Below are 22,628 nucleotides of genomic sequence, written 5' to 3'. Positions count from 1 at the left end.
TACTAATTGAAAGAGATAGCAACCTGGCTCAAACATCCTGATACTCTTGGCTTCAAAGAAAGCACCTTTGTGGTTTGATTCTTATGCAGCACATTCATTTAGCAGTTAGCCCTTTCCCACGCATGGCACTCCCTTTCTCCCATGGTGACACTCCCTGTCACCTCCATTTCTCCCAGGGCATGCTCAGCACAGGGTGGAGCCCAAGCAAGGATTTACACACTCAGCACTCAGAGAGCTGATTCATTTGATTGTGGATTTGAGATCCTGTTCCAACCAGGGCAGTGGCTCCAGCAGGTCACAGCTGCCACTCTGCCCCAAAGGCAGCCCAAGTGGTGGCCAGCCTGTGCTAAATCCAGCTGATGGCCCACTCCCTCCCCTCACTAGCCAGCTGGGCTCCACCTTGCTGCCCTGCTTGCTCCTGGCCTGCTCCTGCCTGCCCCACCATCCACAGAGCCAAGGGGTACAGCATGGGCTGGCAGCATGGGCTGGCAGGGAGCTGTCAGCAGTAACTGGCAAATCCCATGGCAGAAGTGCTTGGCTCAGTATCATCACAGAAACTGGACTGGATTTGGAAGTTGTGGCACCATGAGGTCCAAAGGCTACATTTGAGAGGACCTCCGCCTTACATGTATCTGTATGACTCTGCCAGGTTACCTAAAAATATTGGGAGACAACAATGCATTTGCCTAAATGTTTCATTTTCTCAAAGCTTTCTCACAGCCAGAAGAGCTGGAGGTTTTTTTCACGTGGGACTGAGTGGGGCAGTGATGTCCCCAGACAGCTGGATAAGCCCCAGCAGCAGGGAGATGGCAGGCTTTGCAGCAGCTGCTGAATTCAAGGGTAGGGATTATTAGCACTTCATCTTGTTTGCTCTCATTCTTAGTGATGAGGGTGCTCTATTTTAATTGAATTTCCTTTCCACTTTCAAAGAGCATCCAAAGGAGAAATGTCAGCACATTAAAGGAGACTTTGCTTTTGTTTGCCAAAATATGAACCTGGAGCCAGAATAGTTCCTCTCTGGTAATTATAAAAGCTCAAACATTTATTACTCTCCTGTTGGAAGACACTTGTAGTACACCTTGGAGAAATTAATTCTTACCTAGGCATGCAGAGAAATCAATGGCATTAAGATAAAAGTTATGCTACCTTCTACCCTGTTTTGTGGAGTGTGCCAACTAAATGACAATAATTAATAATTAATTTTTACTATTGCAAAATAAATTGGAATTTGAGTCAAGTGCATTGCAAAAATATTTGATGACATATCAGGATTGGTGGCAGAATGTTTATTAGAGCTTTTGCATTTGGACCTCTAATACAAATCACTGACCTGGGTTATTATGACCCAGAAGTAACAGTTTTGTTCCCTAGTGCTGTTGCTTTATTTGAAATCCCATGTTTAAATCAATTTCATAAAATGTTTCCTCCTATTTTATTAATTTCTTTTAGCCTAGCTGGGAAGATTCCTACTACATTTACACAAGTAGTTTGGATTCACTGAAATTGTCTCCAGTAGAGGGATTATTTTTCTGCCTTTCCTGGATTAAAAAAACCAAACCACAATACAAGGTTGGTATTTTAACTCTCAAAATGAGATAGTTAGAGCTAGAAGTACTGAAAACATTGGATTTGCATAATTTGAATTCAAACACAATGCAATTTATATCAAAGCAAAGAAAGGGTCAAATGAGGTATTTAGAAATACTGAAACAAATAATTTCCATGTAAAAACTGGTTTTACTTTGTCAGTTTATGAACATGTTCAGGATTCTTATACTTCAGCTATAGAAAAAAACTACTGCTTAAAATTTTGTCTTTTTTGGTATTACAAATCTATTACATGTTTTTGCCCACAAGATTTTGGGAGTAAACATTTTTTTCTTGTTTGTCATTGTGCAGGAAGCACTCACTTAAAATAATACAGAAAAAAAAATCTGTTTTCCCTTGCGGGGGTAATTTTAATCACTATTTTTCCAGTGGCAAAAGATTAGCCATAGTTTAGGTCTGTCTTACAGGAAATTGGTTTCTCACTGCTTTTCCTTTAAAAATCAATTTTTAACTAACACAGTCAAATATTTTAACAAGTTGTGTGGTGAATAATCTGTTCCCACTTATTTCTGTGAACTTCTTGTACCTCAGAGAAGTTATTTTCAGGTTTGCAGCTATGCAAATGAAAGTAACATAACTCCTTTTCTTTCAGGGCTACCAGTTCCTACATGCATGTCTAAACACCTCATGTATATACTGTAATATTATTAGCATTAAATGAAACTGTTTTAGAAGGCCTGAATGTTTTTACTTACTCTAGTCACAGTGAGTGTTCTTTACACTTGTCATCTGAAATTATTCCTGCTCTTAATCTACACAGTTTAAAAATTGTGAAGGAGGTGATGGCATTTTCTATAAGCCAGCAGAAAAGGAAAAGAAACATTAAAGAAGATGTTATTAAAAGCATATGTCATTGTCACACATCAGGCCCTGAAGGACTTCTGAGGCTGTTCTGGAAAAGGCAAACTTCGTTCTTGAGAAAGAACAAAATGTTAATTTGCTGTAGGATAAAAATCTACAGTATCTGTTGAATTCACATAACTGAATGCTAAGGCAGACCTCTTTAGGTCTAAATTGCGGCTTTCTACAGCTAGTGAAAGTGCATATCCTCTCAGATATCTTTGATACACTTAGTCACATAATCATATTGTGACAGCTTGAAAGGAGGAGGACTCAGAAAATAGAAAAGCAGTTTAAAATTCTTATCGAAACAATTTATTTTTGGAAGACAGTGGCATGCATTTTGCAGAAACAATAAAATCCCTTCTCTGAGGAAGCTGATATTTTCAATGGCCTTCAAGAAAGCTTACATTCATTGAATCATGTTGTTATCAGGTACCATGGAAGGTGGCTGAGTCCACTCTCTGCCTGAGGGCCAATCTACCTGTGCCAGTTCTGAACGGTGGTACAAGCTCTTCTTGTAGAGTCTGAGGTTGGTGGCTGTACAAACACCCAGGCAATCTTCTTCCTATCCTTATAATTTTTATTTTCTCATCTTGCTTTGTTTTAAACCTTGATCCATCCACTACGGAACTGGAGAGTGAATTAATCCTTTTATCTTTACAGCACTTGCATATATCAGTACTGCAAAGATATGTATGTTTCTCCTTCTTTTACTTTCTCCCTTCAACATAAATTCCACGTTGTGGGGTTTTTTTTTAAAATTTTCTTCTAAGTAATGTTTATAAATACCTGATAATTCAGATTGTTTTTTCTGCTCTTTCCATGAGCCACATATTTACTGAACCAAACAGATCATGGCTACTAAGTTTTCCTAGGGCCATGTAAATAAGGGTGTTTCACAAAGAGTCCATCCTTTTTCTGTATTGTTTTATGTGGTTTAACTTTCTCATTGCAGCTCTGTGACATTATCCCTTTTTCATAGATTGTGATTCACATAAAAGCAGAACTTTTTTGGAGTTTTTTTTGGTCACGTAATTGCAGCTTTTTTCCCTGCAGAACACCCAGTAGTTCCCCCTTTCCTGTTTGCACAGCTGATCGCATGTGCCGCCACCCAGTAGCAGGCACTTATCCCCGTTGAATAGAACCCTCCTTTTCCCAAACCAAACCGCTAGTGTGCGAAAATCCTTCTAAACCCAACATCTGTCCTCTAGCATTCTAAGGACTCTAAGTTTGGTATAATCTTCAGTAATGTAAACATGTTTTCTGAACCATCACTGAGTTCATTAACATCCTTCTGACAACGAGCCGCTTGTATGAGCTCCCTAAATAACTTCTTCTACATTGTTTTCCTTGTTTGCTGAAAGAATATCATATGAAACCATGTCAGAAATCTTACTAAAGTGACATTCAACATGACCTTCAATGTTTCTCCTCTGCTGATGATCCCTCTTACTTTGTTGCAGGAGAGATTAGATTTGACATCTTTTGTTCTTGACAAAGCTGTGTTGGCTGTTACTTGTTGTGTTACAACTGCTCAAAGATAGCTTGTTTACTTGCTCCAGTATCTTTGCTGTGTACTGAGGTCAAACAGATTGGTATGTAACAGACTGGTATGTAATAACTAACCTTTCTTTCTCTCTCTTTCTTTTTCTTTCTTTCTCTCTTTCTTTCTTTCTTTCTTTCTTTCTTTCTTTCTTTCTTTCTTTCTTTCTTTCTTTCTTTCTTTCTTTCTTTCTTTCTTTCTTTCTTTCTTTCTTTCTTTCTTTCTTTCTTTCTTTCTTTCTTTCTTTCTTTCTTTCTTTCTTTCTTTCTTTCTTTCTTTCTTTCTTTCTTTCTTTCTTTCTTTCTTTCTTTCTTTCTTTCTTTCTTTCTTTCTTTCTTTCTTTCTTTTTTCTCCCCTTCTCTCCTCTAATATTCATTCACTCGAAATTATCAATGATAACCATAAGTTTTCATCATGCAGCCCTTTAAATTCAGGTGATGGAAAAGCAGCAAATTGTGTTAGAGTAATTTTTCACTTGGTTCTTTGATTGTCAAATTTGAAATGTCTTTTTTTCCCAATTATCAATAATGCCTGATATATATATATATATATATATATATATATATATATATATGTATGTATAAAAGTAAAAATTAGATACAAAAATATTAAAAAGCTTGACTTTCCCAGTGTCGTCTATTAAAAACTTATCAGTTATCAGTTCTGCTTGATAGGGACATAACCATTTGCTTGATTCTTTTCCATGCCTGGTAGCATACTTAAAATTATTTCATGTTACCCCAAATGTCCCTTACTAGTTGTGTCTCATTTTCTGCTGCCTTTTCTTACTTCATTCCTGCATGATCAGGCTATGCTTTTGTAGCTCCTCCAAGTAACCTGACCCAAATTCTCTTTTCTGGAGCTTCATTCCTATCTGAGAAATTCTCAGGAGGAGCTTGTGACAGCCAGGCATATTTTACTCTGCCTGGTGCATTTTCTGCATGGAGAGTTCATTTACTTATACTCTTAGTGTTATTTCTTTGGGGAAGTGACAGTTCTTAAACTTCTTTTTTTTGCCTGCATCAACTTCCCAGAACATCATGTTGGATTTTAACTTGTAGGAGTTCATGGGAACCTGCCTCCATATAATGTATTTTTTGGTGTGTTTTGATGTTTTTGCTTTCTTCTAAAATCACAGAATCTCCCTGCAAAAAACTGCGAAGCCATACATTTATATGTATGCATATACAGATATATGTACACATACATACTTATATATACATACAGATGCGCCTATCTCCCTCTTTGTGAAGAACACTGAGAATTTTAAAAAAATGACTGCTTTTTTCTGACCCAAGTATTTCAGTCAAGTAACTACAAAAGAAAATGAAAGATGATGGGCGAGTCACCAGAAAACAAGGTCATCATTCTACTGGAAAATAGAAGCAGTCAGGAATTCCTTCTTCCTTTTCTAATAATCCTGTAAAGAATTTTTTTGTTTTACATCAGCTATAGCTTGGAGGTGAAGGACATAAGTGAAGGCATTATAAATCCATTCCTGGATTAGAAGAAGGAGTTAAAAGTTTTCTTCTGTTCTGCTCTTTTCACTGATGATGTATCTTGCAGACATTTATTCTTATGACTATTGTTTATTCTGCTTCATCACATCAGGGATCTAAGAAGCAGGATTATTGTTGGCTGGGCTTCCCAATTTCAGCCTCCAGGGACAATTACGAGCTGGTATAGGACTGCACCAGTTCATGTTGTTCTGCAACAACAGCTGTAGAAACCGAGATACGGTGTCCCACTGCCTCCCAGGGAACAGATCCCTCAGATGTTGTATCTAGCACTGGCTTGGGTTTAAAGAATAGCTTTAAAATATGTTTTCATTTCCTCTGTGTCTCACAGGGACTTATTCTTTGACACTTGGCATGTTTTTGTATCCATCATTGCAATGAACATAATCTCTCATTTTCCTGCAAAAGTCCAACATTACAAAAAGGGGAAAATATTTCGAATTAAAAGCAGCATTCATCTGCATTGGTGATGAGCATAACATATTTCACTATAAAGACTTTCTGTAAGCATCTTCCAGTATTTCTTTCTCTTACTCTTGTGTATTTTAATTACTTGGATTAGCATATTTTTACTTGTTTCTTTAATGTTGTCTTAATATTAAATATTTATAATTATGTCAAGGACTCATTTTCCTTGTTTCTAAAGATCCATTTACTGCTTATGAGAGTGCTTAAAATAAATTGTTAGTAGTAACTTGCAGTATATGCAGGATACTAAAGCGGGCTGTATGAATTTCACTGTCATACAGAAGAGTATGAGGAGGGTTGGGTAAATATTTGGGGTTTCTTTTCTGTGGTTTGGGTTTTTTTTTCATTAAAAGAACTCATAGAATCTCACTCTGATGACTTTTGCATAACTTCGCATTTAAAATTTCACTTTCAAGTGATGTTAAACACCGAAGATGAAAATTGGGCACAAACTCCTCTGAATGCCGGTAGCATTTAAAGTATGATTTTTTACCAGCTATGCTTATGCCTACTCGCCTCTTGGGGTCTGAATTAAAACACCCAAAGCTTATAAAATCGGAATGCATCCTCCCAAAAAGCCAAGGAAAAGCTTTTCCCATTATACAGTACTTATAAGCTTAGATGTCTGTAAAATAATTATGCGATATTTCCCAAGTGGCTATGCACCGATTATAACATGCATTATTACCCGTTATAAGCGGTGATATATAATTATATTCCGTGATCACTCTTGCACGTTCAATGCAGGGCACGATTCACCACGTGTACGCTGGCGGTGCCGGCACCACCGCGCCGCGGCTGCCGCGCTCGGCACCGGCCGCCTCAGCTTCCCCTCACAGCACCGGCCGCCTCAGGCTCCCCTCAGAGCCCCTACAGCCTCAGCTTCCCTCAGAGCCCCTACAGCCTCAGCTTCCCTCAGAGCCCCCGCCGCCTCAGCTTCCCTCAGAGCCCCTACAGCCTCAGCTTCCCTCAGAGCCCCTACAGCCTCAGCTTCCCTCAGAGCCCCCGCCGCCTCAGCTTCCCCTCAGAGCCCCTGCTGCCTCAGGCTCCCCTCAGAGCCCCCGCCGCCTCAGGCGTCCCTCAGAGCCCCTGCCACCGATCCCTCATGCCTTCTCCAGGCGTTCGCTGCTCACACCCGTGTCTCCTACAAAAACACCTGCCAAGGGCTCCTTTCCCCCCTCGCAAGGGGCTCCCGCTCCCCGGGCGCAGCAGCCCCCGCCAACCCCTCCCGCCGCAGGTCCGGGCACAGCGCGGGATTCTGACGGCGCGGGGATGCCGGGTGTGCGGGGATGCCGGGCGTGCGGGGATGCCGGGGGGTTGCGGGGATGGCGGCCATGAGGAGATGCAGGCGGGGATGGCGGGCAGTGCGGGGATTGGGGATTCCGGCGGTCAGGGGATGCCGGTATCTCGGGACGCCCGCGGGTCGCGCAGCCCCGAGCGGAGCCTCCCCCGCCGCGGCGGGCGGAAGGGGGACGGCGGGGGGAGAGGCCCCGCGCCCCTGGTGCCGCTGCCGGGCATGCGCGGTGCCCCCGGAACATGGCGGCGGCGTGAGGCGGGCGGCGGCAGGAGCTGCTTGACAGGACGCCCCGGACCCGCGTCCCGCCCGCCCGGTGAGTGGCGGCGGCGGCGGCGTTTCCCGCTCCCCGCGGTGGCAGGCAAGGGGAGGGAGGAGCGGAGAGAGAAAGGGAGGCGAGGCGGACGTCGCGCCCTCCTAGGGCTCGCACCGCAGCCTCCGCCCGCTGTGGCCGCCGGGCGCCCCGGTCCAGGGTTCCCCTCCTCGGCAACAACATTGCGGTGGAGGCGGCACCGGGTCTGGCCGGGGCTGCCCCATGCCCCAGCGCCGCTCCCCTCCTTCTGCGGGCTGAGCTAAGAGTGCGGCGGGTCCTGCCGACCCCGCCCGCGGGGACCCGCGGGTGGCCGAGTCCGAGCGCAGCTGCGAGGGTGAGAGGAGCGGGGCGGCTCTGTCTGCCGGCGCTAACAGCGTGCCTCTCTCTGTCCGGGGGTGGCCGCGACTCCCGGTAGCAGGAGCTCCGGTGGGCAAGGGCGGCACGAGAGGTCCCCGAGCCGCCGGTGCCTCCGGGACGAGCGGCGGGGCCGGCGGCGTTTGACAGGAGCCCGAGCAGGACACGCCTCCCCTGGCCGGGGCGGCCCCGCTGCCTCCCCCGCGGTGGCGGCGGTGGCTCCCCGTCCTCCCGGTGGGGGCTGCGCCCGATCGTCCCTGCCCGCCGACCGCCGAGGCTGCGAGGGACTGGGGAACGAGCGTGGACCAGAACAGCCGGGTGCCTCTTAAAAATCATTGAATTCCGAGCGCTCGCTTGTGTTGGGTAAGGGGGCTGGGGGTGCCGCTTGAAGACAGCGCGGTGCCAGACGTGGCCTGTTGTGGGGCACTTGTCGGGTTGCGATGCACTGCGGCACTGTTCCCGTTTTCTTTACAGTTAAACTGCGTGTGTGGCATATATTGATTGTCGACTTAGAGGGGGTATCTTGCACGGGGAGTCATAATTTTGGATGGTTCAAAGAAAGAAGTTCAAGTATGGAAAGTTCTATTGCCGTGTTGTGTGTCATTGTTCTCGTTAGCTAGGCTCACCTATAAACACGTTACAGTGCTGTAGTGTGTATCAATATTCAAGTTGAATTTTATGCTGAATTATTCTTTAGGAGTGAAAGCATGTTTTAAGTGTTAATAAAATTTAAAGTTGAAGTCTTTTCCTGCAGTAATTTGCTGTTTCTCACTGATGAGTTAGACTATAAGAGATAGCAAAAAATAATTCTAAGACCTAAAAAGTTTAATGAAAATGGGAAATACTGATATTTTATTGGGTTCTGGTAATGTAAACTTTTCTTGTGACTCATGCATATCCTAACTAACGTAGACAAGGTGATTAAAATTTAAAAAACATAGACTCTGTAGATACGACAGTAGGTTTTCAGAGCATGCTGTGTCTGACTTGTAAACAGCTCTTCAAGTTTGACTGGTTATGAATTTTTTATAATACAGAGTAACAATCTTAAACCTTTGGATTTTAAGATCATTCCTGCTTCACCTTACACTTTGGAAGTGGCAGAGCAAAGCAGTTGGTGAGGCAGTCGTGCAGGGTCAGTAATGACTGCAGCCCTGGTGCAGATGGGAGCAGTGTTGCAGGGAGGTGTTTGCTGTGTTACCCTTGGGGTTTGGGCTGTCCCGTTAACGTTACAGAGCAAATAGGGGAGGGGATGCATTGTGCTCTACCAGCTCTCCACGGGCCACCATCCAGTGCTGCTCAGGCCACAGCAACCCACAGCCCATGTGAGCCTTTGCACTTACAGTGTGTCCACAGAAACTCTTTGTACAGCCAGGCTGTGCTTTGGGGGCAGGGGCAGCTGATTTGCTCCCTTAGGGTACCATAAAATGTAAGTACTATTTAAGGATGATATTGCTAGATCTGATGTAAAGAAGTGCATTGGACACCCTTCTGTTAGTATTTATTTATGGGAAGTTGCACAGTGATGCAAGTGGGAAGCTGCAGGAAACAGTGTATGGTGAAACGGAGGTTGAGACCGGGAAGTGTTTATGTGGCTTTTAACTTTAACATGGTCTGGTATTGAATGTGAAAATAGAGTTTACTAATTTTGTTTGAAACTCAGTTGATGGAGTCGGTGCTCTGTTTTTCTATTTGGTGTAAATAGGTAGCAGTATTTGTGTGATATCTTTCAAGTTGCTTGGTATTTTGTATTCTTGTGGTAATGTTCAGATTCAGCAAAAGCAAATATTGGCTTTCCATGATGTACTGTAGTAAAAGCATAAATGCTTTCACAACAATTAGAGGCCATGTAGATATGAGATCATAACATAACATTGTTCTTAACATTCAGACATATATAAGTCTTGATGTAGGAATTTTAGGAAACAAGCAATGGCAGTACTTTAAAATATTTTTCTCTTGACTTTGTGTGTTCCTACATTAAATGTACAGATGCTTTTTCCCCCTTTGCTGTGAGTGCTGTTGCTGTGACCAGACAGTGTGCTCGTAAGGCAGAGGCATTGTTTTCTGGAGTAGCTGCCCAAGTTCAAAAGAGGCATTTTGCTAGTGTGAAATTTTTACTACTGGGGCAGTATTGATTCCATTACCTGTCTAAAATTTGTGCTAAAGTGCAGCTTTACTTGAGAGAATGTGAAGAAACTCTAAGCAAACAAAGCTGCTTGTGCCTGTTGTACATAGGTGTCTATTTCTGTTTTCTTGATATTCGAATGGGATCGTGAGCTGTGAGTGAGTCCTGTTTACTCCCTTTGCTGAGTGAATGTGCAGGGACAAATGAAGTCTTCAGCAATTATCCACTGCCACTAAATAGTGTCACTAACAGGAAATGACATTTGTCATTAACTGTTCAGGACACTGCAGCTGGCTTTCTTATTTGTCTGCACACATCTACCTCAAACAAGAGTGAGTGAAATACATAGTTATTCTTTTCATCTTTTAAGGAAATCTTTACAAATACCGTTTGACAGTCTATTGTGATATTTTTAAGTGTAAATACAGAAGAAATTACAGGTAGGGACCGGGACACTGCTTCAAGGAGTCTGGACAAGGGAGGTTGTTAACTAATTTTGTGAGCTCCACATCTGCAGGGCATTTAAAGTTCTGTTCATTCCCATTTGAAAGAAATAGCCTTAGGCAGCCAGCCTTAGTGCTGATTGCTTTTTTCAGAGATTAAAATCTTAAATGTAAAGGACTATACCGTTTGTATTCTTGAAAGTGTAAGACATGCAACATAAATTGCTCAGAATGAGATTTTTCTGGCATGTGGGAAGGGCCAGAAAAGCCCATATAAAATTGTCAAAGCATAATAGAGCAGTGGATGAATAAGAAGCAATGGAAATGTTAAATTTAAAGTTCCAGAACATTTGTAAATAAATACAATTTGATGAATAATCCTATTTTACTGTGATTTGTGCTTTTGGTATATGAGGGTGCGTTTCCTAGAAAATTTGTACATCTTCTTTGGAGATTTCTTGTAAGGTACAACTGCTCTGTAATTAAGTGTTAGGAAGCTTTAATATCAGTTATATGCAGTTAAGTTTATTTTTGCATTGTAATGATGACTGATAATGTGTGTGTAAGCGGCTTTCCTTACAGTGTCCAAGTGGAGGGGCAATTAATTTGTTTGAGGTAAAGTCACTGAAAAGTGAGGCAGTTGAGTACTAAAGTGAACTGTAGGGCTTTTTAAGAGTATGCTTCTTTGTAAGTACTTGTTTGTACCCTCATGCACCTGCTGGCTGACTGCTGTGTGTGGGCAGTGGGGACTGAGGGTGTGCCCCCAGCTCCTGCTGCAGTGCTGGCCATGGAGCAGCAATGCTGCCTCGCTCCTGGGAGCAGCAAAGATCATTTGGTGAGTCCCCTGCTCCGTCCAGGTGTGTTTCTGTAAACTGAGCACATTGCCAAAAACTTGTGTTCTGTATCTGTGATCTCTTCAAGTAGATTGCTGTCATTTGGGATGGGAAGGGTGGCTTCAGGTACCTGAGCCAACAGTGAGCAGGCTCCCCTTTTATCTGTGGCACATCTATACACAAAGAGTGAGTGGTGCATAAATGGTGCTGATGACCATCAGAGGTACTTTTATCTCATCCTTGTTAGTCCCTCTGCTTGGTCAATAATGGTGTAGGTCTGGAGGAAGGTCAGGAGCTGCCTCATAACCATTCAGGAAGCAGCAGCTGTCTCTGTTACCCAAGTTATCACATTTATTTATTTGGGCTTGCTCTGATAGTTTCTGTTGTATACAATGGACATTTGGCATAAGTGCACACAATGAAACCATTTGTAAAGGGTCTGTAATGTGTTACACCCTTAGCACTGTGTGTCTGCAGGGATGTGCTGTGGACGTGCCCTTAGCAACTCTCTGCCCAAGATCCCTGTCAGAAAAAGTAAGAGCTTTAGTTTCTATGTCTTTTGGATAGGACCAAAAATTCATTATTTTCTTATCTTGGATCTAAATGAAGTACGGATTTCTTCTTTGTGATGTTAAGTTCTGTGCCTCTTTTGTTTCAGCAGTCTTCTTTCAAGACTGGTTCATACTTCAACCAAGGCACTTGCTTTCTGGGTAGTGGTTGATTCCAACTTTGGATCCAAGCTGGTGCAATACTGATGCTGTGCTTGTTGTGGTTCTTATGTGTGCTCTCTTTCTGCTCTTCTGATTTACTTGCAGAGCCTAATATCAAAGTGTTTCTGAAATACTACACCTTTAGCAGAATTTTAGTGCTCTTTCATGTGTCATAGCAGGGTGATAGCCTTTCTGCTTCTCAGGTAGAATACTGTTTAGATATCTCATGTCCAAACTAATCCTGAAGTACATTTTATTTTTTGCCTTTGTAAGAATAATGCTGTATCCAGTTTAAGCATGAGCAGTGTTTTGGACTGATTACTGTTTGTTGGTTTTTTTTAACCCATAAGTGGTTTATATTCTTAATATTTGTATGTTGTCATCTAAACCCAAGTAAAACATTGTATTAAAGGTAGATGTGCTGTTTAGATCATTTTATTCTTGGCCTTCCACTTCACAAGTCAGGTCAAAATCTATTTAAGATACCAAGGGAATTCCATCATTTTCCTTTCCATCAATTTTCATAAAAGGGATGAACTTTGATGGAAATCTAAGTCAGTTGTCTTCTCAAGGTAACACGAGACTCCTTTTAGTGTAGGGCGAAGAGGAGGTTGAGCCTTTCATCCTCTACCATACATTAGTGCAGGGAGCAGCTGAAGTTTATAAAACCTGTAAGAGAGTAGCACCATTTTAATGAGGTGCATACCTAAAATGGAGCATGTACCATTATTTATGTACTGTGTGGAATCTAGCAGAGATTAATGCAGGCAGGTTCAGTGGAAGGAGTGCAGTTTGTGGGGCACTTTTAAAAGCCCACTTAGAAAGAGCAGTTTGTAAAAGTGAGTCTTGTGCATGGAGGAATGTGAAAGGGTATCAGAGCTGCTAAATTTGGTGGAACTCTTTATTGTCACTAATGTCTGTCAGGGGCTCAGAGATTAAAAGGGCTGCTGCATGTTTGATGGCACTTCCCCTACCAAGTCTCTTGTGTGTGTACCTTGCACTGGAGCGCTGTAAAGGGGCAGACAGTGTTTCTTTGGGAAGGTCAGATGATATGAACTGGTTTTGATCCCAAAATAAGCAGTGTTATGGTTAGATGGAAAACTCTGAATATGGTTTGTAATTATTTTTCAGTTTGTTGTAGGAAAATACTACCTAGTCTGACTGTTTCTGGTTCTCAATAGTATAAGCACTGAGTGGAGGAAAGAGGGGGGCTTGCCTTCAGAAAGGGGTTCTCCAGAAAGGCAGATACTCTGCCACTGTCCTGGGCCTGAGCCAGATACAGCCAGTGACAGATGTGCTGCCACGCTGAGGAAGAGGTGGAGGAGATTGCCCTGTTATGGCTTGCTTCACCTCTGTGTTGTTTTTTTTTAATACAATTGGAAAGTTGTCATAGAAAGTGGGAAGAAAGATACAGATTTGCTGCAAATTTTCCTGATGCTTTTAGTCTTTAGTTGTCTTCTGTTTTTGAAGAGTGAAGCAAATAGTACAGCTGAGTATTTGCAGCTGTCTAGTCCTTTGAGCATTTAGGAGTTGTTATGTCTTTTATGACCTGTTAGTGCTTTGTTAGCTGCAGAAATGTCTAGCAGCACTGAATGGTCCTTTGGAATGGCATTTGGTGTGATTCTTGGGGTTGTCCTGTCCAGGGACAGGAGTTGGACCTTGATGATCCTTGTGGGTCCATTTCAACTCACAATATTCTGTGATTCAGTAATAATGTTTGTTCAATAGATGGACAAATATTTTTGGTGGCATTTGCACGAAGATCCCTTGTGTAAGGGGACTTTTTGAGTTGGAGAAGTAGCACAGCTATGGGCACCAGCAACAGGTGAGTCCAGTGCATTTGCCTGGAATCTGCAAGCAGCTCTCTGGGTTTTTTTTTTTTTTTTCTGCAGAAACATTGTCTCAACAGAGGAGCTATCAGGAAATTGCTGGAGGGTTGTTTAGTTCTGGTTGGTTTGGTTTTGTTCCCTGACTGGACACCAGTATGTGGGATCAGTGTAGTTATTCCATTACATGAGCCAGGCTACACCATGGAGTGTTGCAGCAGCAGAAAAACGAGTTGAGGCAAATTGTGTCTTTGTTAATATATAGTGGCAGGGAGTCCCAGTCAGCATTATGTTGTTTGGATTCTCAAGAGGGAGAGAGAAAAGGAATTTTATGCACTGGAAGAGGATGGTAGCAGAAGTGTGTTGCTGCTGGTGTTGAGGAGAAGCGAGAGGAGAGAAACACGTTCTGTAGCTTCACCTGGGGTGCTGACAGCAGTCAGATCCTATGCAGAAATGTCCCAAGGCTCTTCTCCATGCCTTCAATGAAAAAAAAATTTGTGCATTCTATTTGACTGCTGTATATTTCTTCATCAGACTAAAAGTAGATGTGTTTATCTGGATACTCCATTGTAAATAAAAAATCTGGACTTAGGGGATGGATTTGCTGGCTGTGTGCTGTGTGGACAGAGCTCTGTTGGATCGTAGCTGAATGAAGCTTTTCCTGTCCTTTTCCAGTGTGAAGGCAGTGTAGAAGGGAGGAAGCCAAAGTTGCCTAAAAGGGTAAAAAATTCCCTTTCTGCCATTGGGCCTCTATTTGTCTTTTTCTCCCTAGTTCCCTTATGCATTGCACACTGACTGGTGCTGGTGCTGTTGCTTCTTGTCTGCTGAAGACAAGTGCAGAAAAGCTGTATAGAGTTCTTTAGCACTTGCTATATTTGCAACAGCAATTTCTTTTCTGCTTTGCCTGCTGTATTTACACTGTGCTAAAAGTAAGCTCAGTGCCTTGCAGAAGGAATAGTTTGAGACCTCTCTTCTGTAAGGGAGGCTGAGCTGAAGACAGAGGAGATGTATCTGAGTGTAAAGACAATTTCATGCAGGTATGTAGCTCTTAGTGCTAATCACACAGGTTTGGTTGTGTTTTTTTCCACAATTTAATTAGTTTACTTTATGAAAAAAAAATTGAGTTAGGTATGTGGACAAAGCCAGGTTGAATAATGATGATGAATGTTTTCAGGAAGAGTACCCCAGGCTTGAAGAGGGAAGTAGAAAATAGCACAGAGGTTTCAGTGTGCTGAATTCACCAAAATGCTTAAACAAATTGTCAAAATCTTGTGTTACTGTAAATATGTACTAGTAAACTACTAAAACTGGCAGGTTTGTTTAAGATAGAAACCGACGCTATGTTTTAAACTTTATTTTAATAAATAAAATTTCTATTTATTTTAATATAACGTTGAAATACCCTTTCATGTGGGAAGATTGGCATTTTAGGAATATTTAAAGCTGTTAATGGCCAGCCGCTTTGCTGAACTGCTGACTTCACACATACCGTTTCCTTTTTCAGGTTTTTACAGCCCCACATCTTCTGACTTTTAAAGCAGGATGGGGAGGGAGGGAGGGAAGGAGGAGAAAAGCTTTTTCATTTTTTCTTGGTAGCCATAGAGCAGCTCTAAACTGCAATTTTAAAAATTACTGTCAATTTAGTAAATGTTGTATCTGCATGACATTAATTGTTTCTGTTGTGCATTAATACAAGTTGTGCTGTTTAATTTGGAGACCTTACTTCTCTGATGTTCTCATCAGTACAAGTATTATTTCTTGTTTCTGGATTTTTTGGGACAAATCTTTGGTCTAAACCATGTTAATGTTTCTTTTTAAAATATGCAATTCTTTACTGAATAACACACTTAATAGTGTTTGAGAGCTCAGAGAGAGTTTTGCATTCTTGAAATGTATGACTTACTGTAACTGCAGTTGCTCATATTCTAAAGCAGGTCGTAAACTTACCTGGAGAGAGAGCAGAACATTTACAGGTAATATTTTACTGCTGACAGCTTAAAAGTTTGTTTATGCTAATCACTTCATAAATAGTGAGCAGTACACCACTGGTGACTTAGCGAGCAGTTTTGCAAGTGAAGAAAATTTCTGCGTGATGTTAAAGAAAATGACATTACAAAAATATATTTGTAAAGCACTAAGTACCCACGGGCTTTCTTTAACAACTTAAGAAATACTCAAGCTTAGTTGTTGTAATGATATATATGGCTAGTTAATATTTGCTGGTTTGAAAGCCTGTGAATTTCATTAAAGTCTATCTGTCTAGCTTTGCTTTTAGTGACTAGAGGAGGTATTCAGATATATCACTTTATTGAAAGTTGAGCTGTATGAAAATGTAGAAGTTTAATTTCCTTTCCTTGAAAGAATTTAACTTTTTTCGTTGTTTTTTTTTTTTTTAATACAAAGAATGTGTACTTAAAGGGATTCCAACTCAGATCAAATTTCTTGTCAGAACACCGACTGATTATGTATTTGTGTGCATAAATGAAAGAATACCTGGTTTTTAATGTTCGGTTCAAAGTCATAAATGTGTAATGCTCAATAATACTGAGTTTATAAATAGGAGGCTTTTGTTACATTTTCTGAAGTTCTGATACATTTGTGCAATTTTTTCTTCCTTTAGCCTTTGAGATCTTACTTTTCCATAATGATGCCACAGTGTGCACTGAGGTAAACTGACTATCTCTATTACAGAAACAAGGAAGCATGCTGTTGTGTCTTCAAGTATACTGGATGAGTCTATATGCTGGGCAGTTTGCTGGAAATGATTTTTAAGTATTGCAAATTTTATTTAATACTGTATATTATTTTAAAAATCCTTTTAAGTTTTACTCTCCTTGTTTGCCTCTTTTCAGCCCCTTAAAGACTTTCAGAAATGGTATGAAGTAGGGTTTTATTTAAGAGACAACAGATGAGTAGACAGATGATTAGGTTTAAGGAAAAGATGTTCCAGATTCCTGAAGGATGGCTTTGAAGTAATGCAGTTGGGTCACGCTGGTTTGGGAGGTGACTGGAGCCTGTAGGTGCTCATTCCCCGTGTGTGGAGCCTGGAGTGGGAGCTGTGGCTGCTGGGCTGTGTCCATGGGGAGGCTGCACATGGGGAGGTCCTTCCTCTCCTTGGGGGGCTCTGCAGCACTGGCAGTGGCAGACAGCAGGGAGGAGAGGAGCAGGGAGTGGGGCCAGCAGTTGGAGCTGATGTCTCTTGTGTTTCTAAATGTAATAGTGCATGAATGCTAATGGGGAAAGCAAATGTAGGACTTGTACAAATGACAGCATTGGCAGGGGGAAGTATTTCTTAGCTTACACTGTACCTATTTTCTGTCTGTAACTGGTTTTGCTGTTTGAACTATGTGTAATTCTTTTTCACCCTTGCATATGGAATTTTAATCTTGAAGCATTTGTAGAATAAAAAAGGGGCAAATACAACCCCTTGTTCACATTAAGCCTGAAAATGTCTGCCTTTATTTCAAGATAAAACTGAGAACTTCATTGGTGCTTCCAAGTGGCTGTTTTGTTAGATTCCTCCTCAGTGCAGTGTATCTGTGTAAAAGAATAGTCTCAGTCCTTATCCAGCAGAGATTGCCCATTTATGACTGTCCCACCCATGAAGATGCCAATGGTGAGGTCTAAGTTACTGCATCTGTACCACTGGTAGGGTCAAAAAAGCTAATGGGCTCTAAAATTGCTGGCTCTTGTCCTGCCTTAGATGCAGAGTCATTGAGAGAAAAACCTGAATCTTCTTTGTGCAGACTGAACCCACAGTCTCCTCTTTGCTTAGGCTTCTTTTAAATGTTACATTTATCTCCATAGTTCTGTTGTGTGTTTTTATGAGCAGGCATGCTGTCAAGATAAACTTGCACTGGGAAGCCCTAGATATGCAAACATATTTTTTTTCAGGACATTTGGTTTACTTGAATGCCTGGCTAACAGAAGGATAATGGAGATGCATGGCAGGCAAAAGAAGGAACAATTTTGACATTTTCTGTAGAATGCTACCTTCTTGGAAATGCAGCAATGTATGCCCTTTGAATAATTCTTCCAAAACAGAAAGAGAAAAGTTAGGCAGGAAAAATGTTTTCCACCCTGTTTTCTGACACCTGGTATTATGTACTAGCAATGCAGAGAAGGTAAAGACTTAGGCTTGTCTACTAATATAATACTTTCTGACAAAGGGCTTGCACAGTGGGAGGTGCCTAGTACAAGTGATTTGGGGATTAACAATAAAAACTTCAGTAAGGAATTAAAGGCAGATAAATGCCTTCTGTCAGATTTTTTAAAAAGGAATTCAAGTAAGGGATGCAAATCAGGTAAGACTAAAACTCAGTTCACAGGATGAATTGAGACATAAGGGATGTAAATACACTTCAGGAGTGTGGATATCCTTTGAGTGCTCTTTGGATTGAAGACATTTTGATGATTAATCCAATAGTATCCTAGGTTTGTGGATTTTTTTCCCCTATTGCTTTTTCCTTAATTTGCAGCAAATTAAGGTTTCTCGCTGGATTCTGTCCTGACAGTCCCTTAAATACTTTGTTCATGTTCTGTCTGCGACTGACAACCTCTGTGCTCATCTCAGTCTTTATAACTTTGGTTTTCATCCTGTTGTTTTGTGCACTCTACTGCCATTGCACTTCAGCCTTGCCATTGCATTTCTTTGTTTGCTCATATATTCCTGACCTTGTTTTGTTTCATTTTTCCCTTTATTTCTAGAAGCTGCTCTATTAATTTCTTAGCCCCATCTTTCTTATTCAGCTTGCTTGCCAAGGCACGTGTAGATCTCAAGAATCTTGAGATCTGTCCTTGCTGTGTAATTTTACCAGAATGTGCCTGGAGGTGTTTTCCCTGTGTTTGCTGGTGCTTTTCTTCTTTTCTGTGTTGGGTGTGCTGTGGGTTGAGCCAGGCTGGGGATGGTGAGTGTGACACAAGGGACTCTGCCCTGGTTAGCAAAGGACACAACTGCCTTGCTTAGGGTTTGCCACTTAAGTATGTGAGGTGATGCAAAATAGTTCCTACATCTGCCCCTGCAGAAGAAGTTGCACTTTGTTTCAGGTTGACCCTGCCCTGTGTTTGAAGGAACTGGTTTTACGTTTGCTGTGGTTAAGCAACATGTAGTGGTTGTTAGATAGGGGCTCAGAAATGCTGTTCTTGAATGTTTTCTGTGACAAACAGTACAATCAATGGGCTAATTTAATAGCAGCTTTAAATTGAATCCTTAGGTGTAACTGAGTTCTAAGTAGCACCTCTTCGAAACAGTAATATATTGTGTTCCTGCAGTGGGATTTGCCTCATTTCAAACAGCTCTTTCAGAACTTTCAGTTGTCTTATATTTTTAACAGGCTGGTGGGCATGCTGTAAAACAGCCTATCTGGTACAACACAAGCTAATGAAAAGCTGGAATCCTTTTTATGTTCTCACAGACGCTCCGGTTGTGCTAAACTTGATGACTATCACTGCAGGGTTGGAATCTTTATTACTGCACCAAGTGCAATCTGGTACTTGGAACAAAAAGATAAAAACCATTCGCTGTTCTAAAGTAATCTGTAAAAACAGTTACTTTGACTCTGCATCACCTTCCCTGATTTATTACTTGCAGTGGAAAAGCTTTGAATTTTTGGGGGAGTCTGTGAAAGTATAAAGTATTTCAAATTTATTTGATGGCTTAAAAGGATTTCTATTCTTAATCTTGATGATCACTTATGCTATGAATGCTATTGTGTAGCAAAACCTGCTTATTTTATGGTAGTACTCAAGTTTTATTTATAACTCCTTTCAAGTCTCAGTCTTGAGTTTTTGTAATAACTGTCCAACATGTTCACAGAAACACACACGTGAAATAAATTCATCAGTCACTGACATTTAAAAAAAACTTTTAATTAGCTTTAGCCATGTTCTTGCACTGTATAAAGTTTTCATCATCCAGTCCATCATCATAGTGCTTTGAAGTTTCTTGAAGTTTCAGAAAAGGATCACAGTTTCAGGAAAATACTCAGCTGTATGATACTTCTCTTTTTATATGTGATATATGATTATTTTAATTTTCTTTTTTGCATGTGAGTAGAAGAGTCAAGAAATTCCAACTGTTTTCAACTGTTACTTCTTTTATGTCACAATGGAAAGATGTAGCTTCTAAAAATGTTACCTTTGACAAAATTATTCATGGCAGGAGTATGCACATATTTAAATTCAAAAAACTCCTCAAGTTTTCAGTGATGTCAGCTTTAAATCTCATGGAAGTTGCTTGAAAGGAAATTATCCAAGAACATAATTCAGAAATTTGAATGTATTTACCCATTATTACTTGAAAAGTTAATGGAGAAAGATAGTAAACTTGCTGGCTTTGTTGCTTCAAGGCTAGATGCTAGAAAGGAGTTTGACTTGAACACAGTCTAAGTTCAAAATACTAGATGCTGGAGTAGAAAATCACAGTTAACACACACAAAAAAGAAAGCTTGTTTTTGCTGTTTTACACTAGTTTAACCAATCTGTCCCTTCCAGTTTCCAAACCCTACAAGAATGTGGCTCAGTGCTTTTATCTGCAGTTAGCATTTCCCTAACACTTCTCTGTGTGCTGTTACAAGTCTGTTACAAATCATAGGGCTGGGCTATCACTGAGCGCTGGGGCCTTGTACAGATTTTTCACATTAGTGTTTTGTTCCCTCTTCAGCTGTAGTTGTGCAAGATAATGTGTTTTACCCAGAGGTATTGAAGTTGATGATTGTTTAACTCTGTGCAAGTGAGGCAGGGTGAGTAAGTTATGTATGAAGAGTCTTCCATTTTTCAGTAATATTTCTTGGGGGTGAAAAGGAATAAAGCACATTTTATATCTTTCTTTGTTTTAGAAATCCACAGAAAATGCAAATCATTAGAGAATGAACTGTCTAAAACAAGGAAATGAAAGTTTGCATTTGGTATTTTTGCTGCTTTTATTTAACTGTTGTTTCCACACTACTCTCCTACAGATAGTTAAACACTTGCAATTTAAAACCAGCAAGATAATTATATACCAATAAAAAAAAATCATCCTTTCCAAAAAAAGAAAACCCAAATGCCAACAACAACCTCCCCCCCTAACTTGTTGTATTATTGCTCCACAGGAAACTGTTGTGCTGAAAGGAAGAATTAACTGGTCTTTCAACTTCAGCCTTTTTATTGTGAGAGGGGAGATCACAGAAGTGTTACCATGGGGAGAACAGCAGCGAAAGGTAAGGCCTGGTAGCTTTAATCCAAGAGGAAAGAAAGTGGGAAACCTGTTAAATTGGTTTTTTTTGATCTCGTGGAATACAACATGACAATTTGCCATACTGTTAGATTAAGGAAGACAGTTTGTGATATCTTCTGAATACAGGTAAGTTCAAACTTCACATTGTTTTAGAATACATATGCTGAATTTGGCTGTCTTGAGTTCCACAAGTTTAATGAAAAGAATTCTGTCCTGTGACAGCCTTGAAATCATTACTGCACTCTGAAATTGAGGAATGTGTCTAGATGTGCTATTAAATAAAATGTAGGGCTTTATTCTGGAGTTGCCTATAATTTAGCAGGATAATAACTAAGTAGTACAAAGAATCAAATTTTATCACAATGAATGGCATTAGCAACTGTCTTTGAAGATAAAATGAACATTTTAAAAGAAATTCATCCACAAGTACATGGTGTACCACAAAGGTGTGATTTCTGCTGTGTCATGTTTGCAGATGTTAATTGTGAGCTCAGAGCTAAAATAGAGAGTGAGACTTAAGAAGAAACAAGAGTGTTTGAGCTGATGAAACAAAAACAAATATGAAGAGCAAAAGATTCACTCTCTGAAACCATGTTGTGGCTGCATTGGAAGCTTCCAGATTGGTAGTCGTCCTCCATAAAAGGCTGCTAGCACTTTTGTACTTTCCTTGGGCTTGCCACCTTCACCCCAAGCTGCTTTATGTGCTTGTGTGCTCCCTTGGTAAATAATTGTCTTTTGCTAGAATAGATTTTCGGTAATGGCAGGAGTCATCCATTTAATTGTTGCACCAGGAGTTTATGGAGGAAGTCTGACCCCTTCTTTTGTAGGTTTTCTGCATGGCTGTTGTCTAAATATAGTGAAAGAGACTGGCTGTTCCAAGTAGATAAGGTAAGAATCCCGCTAGGGAAGCACAAAAAGAAAGGAAAAGAGACATTTTCATATTCACTCTGTCTGGATATCCTCAGCTGTGTGCAGTGAGGCTTGGGGAAAGGTGCTCACAACCCTGTGTAGTGGGGAGTGAGAAGAAGGCCCCTTCCTGAGCAATGGTAAGTCTTGGGCTTGTTCTAGTAAACTTCGTTTCAGGGTGAGTAACTGTGTGGCATGGGAAGAGCAAAAGTCTTTGTCATCCAAAGATATTTCACACACATCAGGAAAAGACAAGGGGTTTGTTTGAGAAGAGTGGTATCCTACCATGTTCTGAGGACCCAGAAGAGTTGAGGACATCAAGATGGCTGAGGGATAGCTGCAGGAGTCTTGAAAGCATGACTGTGAACTTCGCTTTCCCCGCCCTGCACGACGAGCAAATAATAAGTCTTAGAAGACAGGACATGCATGTAGCCCACTCTTCTGGGATGAAAATTATTGCTGTTAAAAGACATGATTTGCCATCACTACACAAAACAATCATCTAGTTTGCTGAAAGGTTAAGTCTTCTAGAAAGAAGTTGCAAGGTTTTAAAGCTTCTCAGGCAAGAAACAAGAGTTCAGTATGGGAGCTTATAAGAGCAAGTACTCATTGGTCACCAGGATTAT

The 22,628-nt window shown here is 41.1% G+C and overlaps 1 protein-coding gene across 1 annotated transcript in view; it reads left to right on the top strand.

The window, feature by feature from the left end:
* Positions 1-7,520: 7,520 nt before the first annotated feature.
* Positions 7,521-22,628, top strand: part of SCML2 (Scm polycomb group protein like 2) — a 73,156-nt gene continuing 58,048 nt past the window's right edge. The window contains exons 1-2 of the mRNA XM_059493788.1: positions 7,521-7,589; positions 20,972-21,079. Coding sequence (XP_059349771.1) covers positions 21,058-21,079 — 22 coding nt within the window. The 5' untranslated portion in view covers positions 7,521-7,589; positions 20,972-21,057. The remainder of the gene's footprint in view (positions 7,590-20,971; positions 21,080-22,628) is intronic.

Source organism: Ammospiza nelsoni, chromosome 2, assembly GCF_027579445.1.
Source record: "Ammospiza nelsoni isolate bAmmNel1 chromosome 2, bAmmNel1.pri, whole genome shotgun sequence".
Taxonomy (NCBI): Eukaryota; Metazoa; Chordata; class Aves; order Passeriformes; family Passerellidae; genus Ammospiza; species Ammospiza nelsoni.
Note: the sequence above shows the minus strand (reverse complement) of the source record. Positions and strands in the feature narration are given on the sequence as shown.